Source organism: Parasteatoda tepidariorum, chromosome 3, assembly GCF_982258835.1.
Source record: "Parasteatoda tepidariorum strain Cologne lab strain chromosome 3, Ptep-v5.0, whole genome shotgun sequence".
Lineage (NCBI taxonomy): Eukaryota > Metazoa > Arthropoda > Arachnida > Araneae > Theridiidae > Parasteatoda > Parasteatoda tepidariorum.
In genome coordinates this window covers 84,900,620-84,914,360 of record NC_141757.1, presented here as the reverse complement: position 1 = coordinate 84,914,360, position 13,741 = coordinate 84,900,620, and the positions used below count along the sequence as shown (strand labels likewise).

General features: G+C 28.3%; 1 protein-coding gene across 2 annotated transcripts in view; it reads left to right on the top strand.

The window, feature by feature from the left end:
* Window positions 1-13,741, top strand: part of LOC107444258 (uncharacterized) — a 43,414-nt gene that overhangs the window by 7,342 nt on the left and 22,331 nt on the right. For both annotated transcript variants that reach the window (XM_087159733.1, XM_087159734.1), the window contains 7 exons: window positions 761-907; window positions 2,235-2,312; window positions 5,675-5,754; window positions 5,844-5,949; window positions 6,178-6,258; window positions 7,151-7,237; window positions 13,477-13,602. In XM_087159733.1, the coding sequence (XP_087015859.1) occupies window positions 761-907; window positions 2,235-2,312; window positions 5,675-5,754; window positions 5,844-5,949; window positions 6,178-6,258; window positions 7,151-7,237; window positions 13,477-13,602 (705 nt within the window). The remainder of the gene's footprint in view (window positions 1-760; window positions 908-2,234; window positions 2,313-5,674; window positions 5,755-5,843; window positions 5,950-6,177; window positions 6,259-7,150; window positions 7,238-13,476; window positions 13,603-13,741) is intronic.

The following is a 13,741-nucleotide window of genomic DNA, read 5'->3' as shown; positions in this document are numbered from 1 at the left end:
CCAACTGTGTCCTGACGATCATCGAAGACGAGTTTGGAGACGCACAGGGCAGAGGGGGGATCCTGTCTTCACTATTGCACGCCACACCGGCCCTTAGCAAGGCATTATGATCTGGGGTGCCATTTCCTTTGACAGCCGGACCCCTTTGGTCGTCATTAGAGGTACACTTACTGCACAACGGTACGTCGACGACATCCTAAGACCTGCTTTGCTACCGTTCCTTTCGCAGAGCCCTGGGCTGGTTTTTCAGCAGGACAATGCCAGACCACATACGGCACGTGTTGCTATGAACTATCTGCAAGCTTGTCAAGCTCATCCTTGGCCTGCCAGATCACCAGATCTCTCTCCCATCGAGCATGTCTGGGATATGATGGGAAGGCGATTGCATCTGGCACGGAATGTTGATGACCTCGTTTGACAATTGGATCAAATTTGGCAAGAAGTACTGCAAGAGACCATCCGGGAGCTTTATCGGTCTATGCCACGCCGTGTGGCAGCTTGTATCCAGGCTAGAGGCGGGTCAACACCTTATTGAACTTGTTACTGTAACTTTGCAATAAATTATTCAATTGTTCTGAAATTTTAATCATTTACTATTCTGTACATTGTCTTCCTGTCCACCAATTTTCGTTTCAATCGGACAACTCCGGACTTGTTATAGAGTGTAATTTGTTATGATAATGTTTTGTATAGAATGATATTTTATGAGACGTTTTTCATTTGGAATCGCTATTTTAACCTAATAAAATACATTTTTTAGGAAAAAAATGAATCTGGGAAAGATATATTATTAAAAAGTCCACCCGGATGTTTTTATCCAAAAAAGACAGATGAAAAGATTCAAATCAACAAAAATAGAAGACGGATAGCATTGAAGGTTACAAGCGTCTGCGACAGACCGATTCAGGTATTGATCCTATGTATTATTACTGCATTTTTCTTTCTATTGCGATTCTATAATGCAAATTAAAAGTATTTTTAAACACTTCGCTGCAATAAAATAGAATAAAAATCTAATTATAAGTAGCAATCATAGAAACCACGCAATTTACAATTGATCAATGACAAAATAATGATGATTTTAAAAATCTTATAGCAAAATGCCTGTAAATTAATTAAGCATATTTTCTTTTCTTTCTCTATGTGCTTTTCCAGCATAAGGAAAAACGGTACTTTTCCGACTGCAAAATTATTATTTAAGTTATTAAATAAATTAGGAACAAATTGATTAAATTAACAAATATCAGATATTTTTATGAATTTAGTGTACTGATATCAGTTATGGTTTGAAATAAAATATGTTAATTGAAAAAAAATTTTTTTTGGAAACCATCTTATTCCTATTTTATTTATCATTACTTGTGATATCTGTCTTTTATTTATCTGTAAAATACTTTTCGTTATCTTATTATTATATTTTTATTTTATTTTATAACCGTCGTTGAATGCACCCGACCTAATTTTGAGTTTACCACTTCCAATGTTCTACTGTGTAGCCTTGTAATTTTGAACCCATTCCAAAAGGCAAGGGAACTTTTGAATTAATTATTGGGAGGAATTCGTCTCCGTGGAGAATTGTTTGATGGGACTAACCTGTATTTGAGGGAAGGACCGTTACACGGGGAAGAAAACCACGGAATCCTCCCATTTTTAGCCTGAAGGGAAAGAGACTCTAACCTATAAACCTCAGGATATTTTGCGTGAGAAATGTGGTCAGTGCGGCGCGGGAGCGGAATTCCTATCAACCAGATATCGCTGGGGCTCGAATCCCATTGGGAGGCGAGCGCTCTATCCCCTGAGCCACCACGGCTAATCATTTTCTTATTTTGTTTTATTTTATAAATCTCGTTTAACAGCCGACTCAATTTTGGGTTTACGCTCACTAATGTTTAACTCCGTAGCCTTGTAATTTTGAATCCAATATAGAAGACAAGGGAACTCCTTGATCAAGTATTGTGAGAAATTTGCCTCCATGGAGGACTTTTTGATGGTACTAACCCGCATTTGCGTTACATCGAGGGGAAAATCGCGAAAACCTCCCATAATATGGAAGAGGACTGATGTTACCACTGAGGATATTTTATGCCAGTTCTGTGGTCGGTGCAAGTCTGGTGCGGGAAATATACTGTTAAGTAAAGTATACTTTTAAAAAGATTTAATATGAATTTTTAGTGCATATTTTAAACTTATATTTTGAATGCAAGTACTTATTTTTGTATAATTTCATTTTTCAGATTGGAAGTCATTATCACTTTATAGAGACAAACAAGAATCTTATATTCGACAGAGAAAAATCCTACGGAATGAGATTGGTAATTTAAAATCCTTAATTTGAACTTCATTTCTCAAAATAATCAAAAATTGCAATAACACTAACATACAACAGAAAATATTGCTGTGTAGTTTTCCAACTCAGAAGAGCAATCTGTTGTCGAATTTAGTAGCTAGTTTTAAATTTTGAAATTTTTTGAGAGAAAAATTTTCTGGTTTCTTAAGCAGAATGTAGCAATCCGAACGTACAGAGCGCAAAATAAGAAACAGATAATCCTGAATAACTTTTGATCTATTGATCGGATTTTCACGAGCTAAGACTCAATCTTTATGGTTTGAGGGAGTGACCTCAACTATGCTAATTAATAAGTTCATACGATATTTTAAGTTACGCAAAAACGTACTTTCGTTGAGTTACGCTTTTTTTAGCAAGGAATTCAGATTTCTGATTCCAAAAACATAGGAGGTAGCCGTTATCTGGAAAATATGGTCCCAATAGTTTGGTCAAGAGAGAGATCCAAAATTTGGAGCACTTAATGTTAATTTGATTTTTTGCGTATTTCGTTATATCTCGAAAACTTTTAAAACGAGTTGAAATTTTATTTGCATATAATTATAAAACTAATTTGTCCAAACGTAATTCCATGCAAAACATAAAATTTAGTAAATATTTATAATTTTTTAAAATTTCATTTAATAACAACCGAAGCATTTTTGAATTGCAAGATATACAACTTTTTACATCATTTTAAAGCATACAATTTTAAATGGCAAAATACAAAATTTGAGCGAAATTGTTCGAATAGTTCCTGATAAGTCGAGTTTTTAATATACGACTTTTTCAAAGTTTGATTTCGCATGAACAATTCGACCGATTTCGCACAAATTTTGTATTTCACCTTTCAAAATTATGTACTTTAAAATTACTGGATGTAAAAAAATTTTACACCTTACAATTAAAAAAGTTTCGATTGTTATTAAATAAAATAATGAAAAATAATAAATATTTTTTAATATTTATTTTTTGCATGGAATTATCTTTATACAACTGAATTTTATAATTATTTGCAAACGTTTTTCAATTCGCTTCTTGAGATAAAGATAAAGACGTGGAAAATCAAATTATCATTAAGGGTCCCAAATTTTTGACCCCTCTCCAACTATTGGGGTCATATTACCCAGATTTGGGAGTCAGAAATCCGAATCCGTCGAAGAAAAAGGTATGTTTATTCTGAGAAAGTACGTTTTTGTGTCTGATTCCGTAATTTAAAATATCGATTGCTCTTATTAATTAGCGTATTTGAGGTCACCCCTCTTAACCATTAAAATTGAGTCCTAGAACGTGAAGATGCGATCATTAGATCAAAAGTTATTCAGGATGGTCCGTTTTTTATTTTGCGCTCTGTACATTTATATCTCCTTCCGTTTTATTTCAATTAAATTTTAATATCGTCTGTTGCTTTTTGGACATGAAGAATTTGTTTCTAAATATTACAATAAATCTTGGCTAGTCCCACATAAAACTATCGATAGAGATAATTGATTAGTAGCTATCTTATGTCTATATACCAACATAAAGCTATCTATAAAGCCATTTCATTTTATACATAGCTATCCATGCATATACCGACAGAAAATTATCAAATTTTTTATTGACATGAAAGTAAAAACTTTCATTACCGTCAATTCGTTTCAAAATTGAATGTCGAAACTTCTATACAACATGAATTGGATTATGATATGCACGTGAAATTATTTTTATCCACCGGGGATGGGGGGGGGGATCTACAAATGTTGATTGCCAGGACATCTGAAAATCGTAGCTAGCTCCCAATAATATAGTAAAATTTAACTACCATTTTCTCTTTCTCTCTCTTTTTTTTCCTCTTAAATCTAAAGCTTGAATTTTTTTTGGCTGTTGGATTCTAAAAATTGAATCTGGTGTTAGGAAATTTAAAGTTTTAGTTCACGCTTACCGCCATCATTTACTAAGTAGGGGAGAGTGGGGTCAATTGTAACATTTTTTACTTAACTATTTTTAACTAACAAAAAATCCAATATATTATCAGTATTAATTGACAGACGAGTAAAGTAGACTATTCTCTACTAGAAAAAAAATAAATACCTTATTTTAAATGTTATTATATTAGTAATTAACAATTTTCGACAGTCGTGCACTTGTTACAATTGTCCCCACTTACGGGGTCAATTGTAACAGTTCATAAATTCAACTAAAACATAGTTAATTATACATAGTATCATAGTTGTGATATATTTTTTTATTGATCAAAATAGTAGTGATATTTTAGGAGTAAAAATAATAATGAGCAGAGACCTAAAGGGTTAAACTTTTAACTTTAAGGGGTTAAAAATTTTAATTTATGCTGTGAAAGGTGACAAATAAAATAATGCACATGCAACATAATATAAATGATATAGGAAACTATTGGTGGTTCTTTAAGAGTTAAGTAATTGTTTGTAAGCATAAGATTATTTATTTTCAGCTGTTACAATCGTCCCTTTACTTATTGTTACAATTGTCCCCAAGACGCCATTTCAGCTTCATTTGTTAAAAACAATGCTAGTTAATTAACTTAACTAATCTTTTCTTTTCTGAAATGTTAATTAAGGTGTCCACTTACATATTCGGTTAATAATTTTTATTTATTTAAACAAAATTACTTTTTTACAATATAATATTCTAAAACCAAAAAAATTACTTACGTAGCGTGAAAATATCTTTTGTGATGTAACTCTTTCAAAAGTACCTAGAAATGGTTGCCAGCAGGGGTGTACATGTAGATTTATTAAATACACCTTGTGCGCCACCTAAGAACCAAATCTAAAACCCGACACTCGAAATTTTTGCTCTGTTACAATCGTACCCTGTTACAATTGACCCCACTCTCCCCTACTTATCACAAATAAAATAAAATTTAAATATAATTATTATTACTCAAGTAAGTTAAATTAAGAAAATGTGAGAATTAATTGTTTTTAACAAAAATTGCTAATTAAATAAATTACTCATAAATGATTTGTTGTTATCGAGCATTTTATGGAAAACATACGGATGAAGTATATTTATTTATTTCAAGTTGAAAGTTTATTATTAAAGCGAAAATACAGTCTTTTCTGTCATTCGTAAAAAATTGTCCTAAAAGTTTTCCAAAAGATTTCAGATTTTTAGTCCTAAGGAAAAAAAAAAGAAATTGATTAACTTTTAGCATTTATTAGTTCTTATTTTTTATTTATTTTTTTTTTCAATGACTAAAAATGTAATTTTTTAAAATTTTCTAATTGTTAATCAGATTTTCTAATTATAAGTTAGACTTAATTTTTCTTTCGGTTTTTTTTAAAGAATTTAAACATTTACATAAATTTTTTAAAATTTTTGTTTTAGGACATTCCAGCTGGATTTTCAATAAGATTTGAACCGGGAGAAACAAAAACTGTCACTTTAGTGGAAATAGGAGGAGCTAAGTATAGCTCTCTTTTTTGAATTAATAACTAAGTTTTTTTTAATATTTTGAAATTATGGAACTAATTTTTAACACGTTTTATTTTCATAGAATCATTACTGGAGGCAATAGTCTTTGCAATGGTCCCATGAAGGAATGCGCTTTGCCTAATATTATGCAGCATGTTATAAGTCGTGGTTTTGGACACAAAGTTCAAGTAAATAGTGATTATCATATTCATATTTTATTGGAAATTATACAAATCAAACAGATAAATTGTTTTCTGTTGTTAATCATATTTACCGATAATGTTGGGTATCATATATATTGCTATAGGCAAACTCTAAAAAAATCTCAATATAATAAAATTTTATTTAAAATTATATATTATTGCTATACATATTACTAATACCTGAATATATCTTACTGATATCTATATTTTTAGGACATTATTTTACCTGTGGAACCTTGTCAAATTACAAGATATTCTTATTTAAGTAATTATGGTCCGACGACCGGAGATAAGGTAAGTTTTAAGGTTTTAAGTTGAAATAGTTTGTATCAATTAAATTAATTTCAATGATTTTTATTTTGCAGAAATTTTTTTTTGTGTAATGTATTGAATTGAAGATTGACTATAGCGAAAACTTTTGAAAGTCATTCTCATTCGAATTAAGTGAGAAATCGTGAAAATGCATCAAAAGTAGAAGTTTGTAAATATATTTAAGTCAATGAAGCATTTTCTTCTGCTGCCATCTAGTAAACCATGTTTGAACTAAAAATATATTCCCTTTTAATCAAACATGCATAAAAATATGTGTACAATTTATAAAGATCAGCAACGTTTATATAAATGTACTATATAAATGTAAATGTATATTCATTCATATAATAAGGTATTCTTTCAATAGGTTAATCTTTAATGAATAAATAAATAAGAAATAAAATTTTTTCAGAAAATAATGCTATATTCTTATCATAGATGGCAGCATTAAAGCACGGAAAACTCAAAAAAAAATTCTTCTTATTTTTTTTAAAAAAATTGTATGTATGATGAAATACATTTGAAATTTTAAAAAATAAAATATTTTGAAATTTTTATGTAAAATCTAAATTTAAAAAAGAGTTGCATTTGATTTATTAATTCTTTAATAAGTTTTGAGAGATCCGATCATCACGTAACCAATTTGAGGAAAGTACGCTACTCTTACTTACCTTTCAATCCTTTCGCTTTTGTCGTTAATCATTACAAACATGTAATCGTCAAATTTTTTTAGTAAAATCATTAACATCTACAATCAACGTATTACGTTTAGGTTTTGTCAGGTTACTTCCCAAAGATCGTTTTTAATAAATGTATTAGTTTTTATTATCGCAAAAAGTCAATTGGTTAAAATTTGATTTCATTCTTTTAATAGGTTCGATTAGGAGACATGAGTCTTATTATAAAGATTGAAAAAGATTTCACCGTTTATGGAGATGAGTGTAAATTTGGTGGAGGAAAGGTAACCGTATTGCTTTCAGAAAAAAAGAAAAGAAAGAAAAAAAAAACTGCATGTGCAATAATTTCACGTAAAAAAAGTGAAACTTTTTCTTTTTTTCTACATTTCCTTTTATCACCTGAGTAGACATTTTCCTTGACAATGTTAAAATAAATTAAGTTGTGTTTGTGATATTGACTTAAAATGGCGAGCATACAGCAATTTATAATAAAATTGTTGTTTAGCAATACACAGCCTAGTAAATTGTGTTAAGTGAATGAGTTTGGAAAATGAATTTCCCTCTTAAAGAGTTGAATTTAACTTATAATAATAACAATAATAATAATAATAATAATGATAATAATTATAACAAAACAGAATTTAAGGATATACTACTTCAAAACAAAGGCCTTTCTACTGTTTTTCTGTGGGCTGTGCTCTGTCCATCCTAGGATTTTCCAACCTGAAGGTGAGGTAGAGGGTCATAACAATAGATATGATCCATCAATGTGTCAAAGGGGAAAATGTATTGTTATGAATAGATCTTGGAAGTGGGGACTCTTGAATTTTAACAAATGTCCATCGCCAAACATTTGGCGAATGAAACATTTCTTTAGCAACCATTAAAGATTACACCACCACGTGTTGTCACTATAGTATTTTTAGCAATCAAGATGGAGATATTTTTTCATTATTCAAAATTTGGAGAAAAAAATCCTGAAACATGAAAAGTACCTCTATTATTTTTATGAGGAATTGAAGAACAAGACAGCTTGGTCTTGTATCAGAATAGAAAACGGGTGTAGAGCATAAAACAGCAATTTTTTGTTAATTACTGGATGGTTCATTACACTATCACTTCGTTTAACAACTCCTATGCATCTATCTGAATCATTTTAGTTTTGTTTCCTCCTAAAAATCGATTAAAAAAAAGATTTTGTTTTTAAAATTCTCGTTACTCTTTTCGGCACATTTTGTTAAGATTTAATTTCATTTGTGAAAAATTTATAAATTAAACTTTCTATCAAAAAACTATTAAAATTACTAAATGTTTAAATTTCTTTTGAACCGTTTATATTTTTAAACGGTTTCGATACAAATATTAACTTTTAACAGCATCAAATCAGTGTTCTATTAAAATGTTTCAGTTTTTGTACCTTTTGACATGAAATCAAGTGTTAGTACTCGCGTCCAAAATGAAAATTTCGAGAAAAAGAAGAAAAAAAAAGCATGGATATAATTTTAAATTAAATAAAAATAAAATTTAGCCTTCGGAGGCTTTAGAAGCCTATAATAAGTAATGAAAAATAACAAGTTTTTTAACACCCTATGCCAGATGCCAGAAAATCAAGCAATAAGCTTGGAACTTGTACCAATTACTTAAATTGTTGTTTTTAGTAACTGCATAACATTTCGTAAACCTAGCATAAATATTACTGGAAATATGATGGGTTTTTTTATTAAAAAAAAGCTAATTATTTGTTTTATGGTTTTTTGCTATAACTTTAAAAATATTCAATGGAATTAAACAAACTTTTTGTTGCAATTTAAAATTAATTACAAATGTATTGATTTAAAATTTTAAAAAAATTGCAAAAACTGCGCAAGATATGAGTATTTCAAGTAGTTCTTTTAGGCTGCGCATGCGCTAAAAACGAATTTAAAAAAACCTGATCTGATTTTATAAATTCAAAAAGTTTCAAGCAATTCAGGCCTCGTAGTCCATCAAAGAAAAAAAGATCGTGTCTTTTTTTTTGGAAACAGTATACATACACCATACTATTTTTAAAATTAATTAAGATAAAACATAGTTAATAAGATTAATATTTAAAAAATATAAGTTCAATCAAATTTTTGGGAACAATAATTTAGTAGACTTTTAATATTACTTCATTTTTTAAACTACTCAATTTTATACAATATGACTGTTTAAATTTGACAGTAAAATATTGTGTTTTAAAAACATTATCAGTGTACAGAATTACATAAAAAAAAATATATAATTGTAATTAATTAGTATGCATGATTGTTGTAGAATATTTCATTTTGAAACAATATTGATGTAATTTTAATTTTCAGGAAAGATAAATTACCACAGTAAAAAAGAGAGACTGTTTACTTTTTATATTAAGAATACATTTGAACAAGATTAATAATCAGTGGCGTGCAAACTTTTTTATGACTAGGGGGGGGGGATGCCAAGTCCCGATTGTCCTATTTAATATTTTCAAATTAGTTGTATATATTGTTATTATTAAATATATCTGTTTCATAGTTTTCCCATTTAAATTAGAGAAATAATTAATGTTTATAAATTTTTTATGTGCGTAACATCAATTTTCTCGTGAACAATTTTATAATAATTGAGTGTGCACAAGTAGTTACAGAGTTATACTTAAAGGCTAATAAAGTGTACAAATAATCTTAGGAGAATCCAAAATGTGTCATTTTTCAAACCATGAAACTATTATTTGAAGTGGAAAAAAATCGTTCAAGATTTATATAAGCTAATTTCCAAGCCCAAGTAAAAATATTTTTTGCCCCTCATTCACTTAAAATTAATAAATAAAAACTAGAGAATAAACTAATTTAAGTTTTTAGTTTAATAACATATCTATAATAAACAATTTTGTAGGCGTTACTTCCTGTGAATTAAAGCTCTAAACCTAGATTATATATTACTTTTCGTATAAATGCTATTTTTGTAAAATGAAAGCAAAGCGAAACACCCTACACAACTTTGATTTTAGTAATTGGAATTTCATTACGTTTCAATTTTAATGGTTTGAAAGTAATATGTTGACTGTTGTTAATACGTTGAAAAAAATTGTACACACAGTTATAAGACTGGTTTATACAAAGAAAATTTAATCGAAAATATAACTTTGTAAGAAAAAATATAATTACTAAATTTTAATTAATAATAGTCACAAATGTATAGAAGAGTAAAATATGCAAGCATTCATCTTATTTTAAACTATATTATTAAATGAAAAAAAAAAAATTGCGAAAATCGGCAAAATAGTTTGGGAATATTTCCAAAGCCCGATATTCTGAAAATCCCGATATGAATTTTCTGTCCTCAGTAACAGTTCAGACGCTTTTGTTCAAATTTTGTTACCTGAAATTACATCATTTAAAATGACATGAAATTTTTTATGCTCAGCAGTACAAAACTTTTCCCAGCATAAATTAAATAATAAATAATAATGACTTATCTATAATAGTATGTTTCGCATGAAATTTTTGGAGAAAGAGTTTTACAATTAGTGGAATTTTTTATCCGCCCTGAACAGTTCCAGATACACCGAAAAATGAAAAAAAAAAAGAGAAAAGAAAAATAAAAGGACTGGAACTTTGACTAAACAATTGGAACAATGTTTTTGACATGGCGATCACTTCAACATTATGATAGTAGTACATTGTGATATTTTAAGGATTAAAAATCCAAATTGGTTAACACTAAAAATGTTTATTCAGAGGAAGTATATTTTTATGCTTGAGGTCTTTCTTAATTTAATATAATAAAATTTCTGATTTAAAATATCGCCTGTTCTTCTTTGCCCAGGGACTTCTATTTTCTCTTTCAGTCATAATCTTAAAAGAAAATATAATTTTTTGTGTATACTTTTATGATTAATATAATTTTTGCATATTTTTAGCTTTCAGAAATTATTTTTAAGAAATAACTTGTTTTTCGTACATACATTTTAAATTTCTAAAAAATTTACTTAAATAAATTTTTTATTGACTAAATAATATAGTTTTATCATTTTACTTAAACTAAACAAGAACAAATTAATTATAGAACTTTTAAAATTGGATATGATGAATTTGAAAATTGATGATAAAACATGCCTCATTCGTTATTTAAGTTAATTAATGATAAAAACAACAATCTTAACACCAAAAGAGTTCTATTGATATTGTCTATCAAAGAAAAAATATTAAAAGAAGCTATTAAGAATATAGGTCATCAAATAAAACCAAAATATTTCTATTCATATTATTATTATTATTATTATCCGGTATATAGAACGGCAGGTATGATGGAATTAAGTCAGACACTGAAAATTGTATTTCGTAGGTTTTATAACATCAAAAAATGGATTTAATATAAAATTAAGACTTTGATGAAAATATTGCTCTGTCTATATATAATTTGGTTACCATATGACATATGATGTAAAATGATATATCAAAATTAAAAGGAAGTAATAACATTTGGAGCTGATTCAATTCATAAAGTTTTTAATTATTACTATTATTTTTTAACTTAATTTTTCAGACAATTTTGGTAAATATCTGTATTGTTAAATTGTTTTAAAAATTTATAATACAGGCACATACTCGTATATCACTTGTGTGCAATGGAAGCATCTAACTTAAAATTGAATAAATAAAGTAATCATAAAAAGTATAAAGTAGTAATAAAACAAGTCATGAAGTGTCAATTTTATAAAACTTCTTGAATCTGGTTAATATATTGTTATAAAAAATGAAATCACTTATTGGTTTCAAATCGAAAGTTTTCAACACGTGGTATAGAAATTGGATGACATTTTAGGCCTTTATGCATCAAATGTGCGCGCCTTTTAAAAAAGTCATTATTAAAAAAAAATTTCACAGTTATATCTTTAACGTCGAGGTAAAAATAAAGTTGCATTACTCTAGTGTGTGCAGGGTCCTTAAATATGACAATATTTTAAAAAAGATTCAATTCGGAAAATTTTGCCTATTGAAACTTCTGATCAGAATGACATGTAAATATATGTATTCACAACTTCATGCAGTTATATATGACTAAACAATCATGACACAAGATTTTTTTTTCTTTGAAATTCCCAAGCAAATATCATATCTAGGAAAAAAGCATACAATTTTTTACTAAATAAAAGCTCTTTTTAATGTCTTGTCTTGACAATAAATTTTATTTTCTTGACGCTAAATTTTATTTGCTTCGAATTTTTAAAGTGAAAAATAAAATAGTGAAAAATAAAGTGAAAAATGGGAAAAAATAAATAAAATTTAAGCAGCTTTATGTATAGTATTTTTCTCATCCTGTTGCAGTTTAATTTATCTAGATTTATATCGAAATTGTCATTTTTAAAACGGAAAATAAAAATATTCTATTGATAAAGAGAAATATTCACATTTTTAAGAAATGATAAATTACAATAGTTTTGATCGGATTAATTTTTTATCCTATATCGGATTAATTTTTTACAGCATTTATAACTTCAACATTAAAATTTTCAAAAATTAATTCTTTAAATTCAGAAAAATTATTTATGAAAACTTTCACGAAGCTAATTAGCAGAATTCGACCATCCTATAAAATTAATAATTAATCATATTAGAAATGTATGAAGAAAATTTTTAATTGTCAAAATAATTTTTACATTGCAGCTCTGAATTTTAAAAAAACACACACACATTAAGAAATATTTTTTATGTACAGATATTTTGACTGGTACTTGGCATCGCCATTCGGCATCGCCATTTTTTTCGCATGTTCTTAGCTGCAACATTTTTGTAATTACAAATCATTGAAGACGACTATTTTACAAGTCATTCATAAGAAGGCGGCCATCAGTTTCATCCATCCAGATTTGGCTTTATTTCGCTTTTCTGGCGCACACGCTTAAAATTTTTATGCGCCGTCGATTTGAACTGGTAGGCAGGTCATTAATCGAAGGCAGGTGGTGTGAGATAATTATGGGGTTAAACCCAGGTAGGAACTTCCGAGGATGGATAGAGCTGTACCCTTTTCTGTATTTCAACTTTGCAAACTAGAAATCTTAATTTGTAATGGTTGAAAGGTAATAAAATAAAGAATCCCATAATAAGAATAAAGAAGAAATTTTTTTCCGTGCAAATCTGTAAAAAAAGAAAGAAAGAAAGAATTAATGTTTGTCCAATTGTCTAGGACAATTTTTGCTTCACTTTTTATCGTTACTAGGCTCTAGTCAAGAAAGAATAAGTAACAAATAAAGCACAAGAAGCAGTGCTCTTATGCGTATAACGCATTAAAAAGCAAAACTGATAAATATGTCACCGCCTTCATTTTCAAATACTTAAAACTCTATAAGTAGCACTAAAAACTATGTAAAAAATTTCTCCAAAATTCAATTTCTTAATAACTTGTCATGAAACATTATCTTAAAGCATTAGGAGATTTCATGTAATGTTTTATATGGGTAAGAATTATCATTTTAAATTTCCTTTTTATTGAATGTTCACTATGTTTGACTTCTTTTTAGGTACTTCGAGAAGGAATGGGCCAAGCATCATTGAGAAGTAGTCATGAAGTGTTAGACACTGTCATAACAAATTGCATAATTATTGATGCTATCCAAGGGATTGTCAAAGCGGATGTTGGAATTAAGGTACTTTAAGGTTGCTTCTTGTATCTTGGCAATCAATGGCTAATTTTGAGTTAAACTATTACATGGTTCATATGCACCTGGAAAAAATTAAAAAGTGGTAGTAATATTAATATAAATGTTTTATTTTATTTTGTTATTT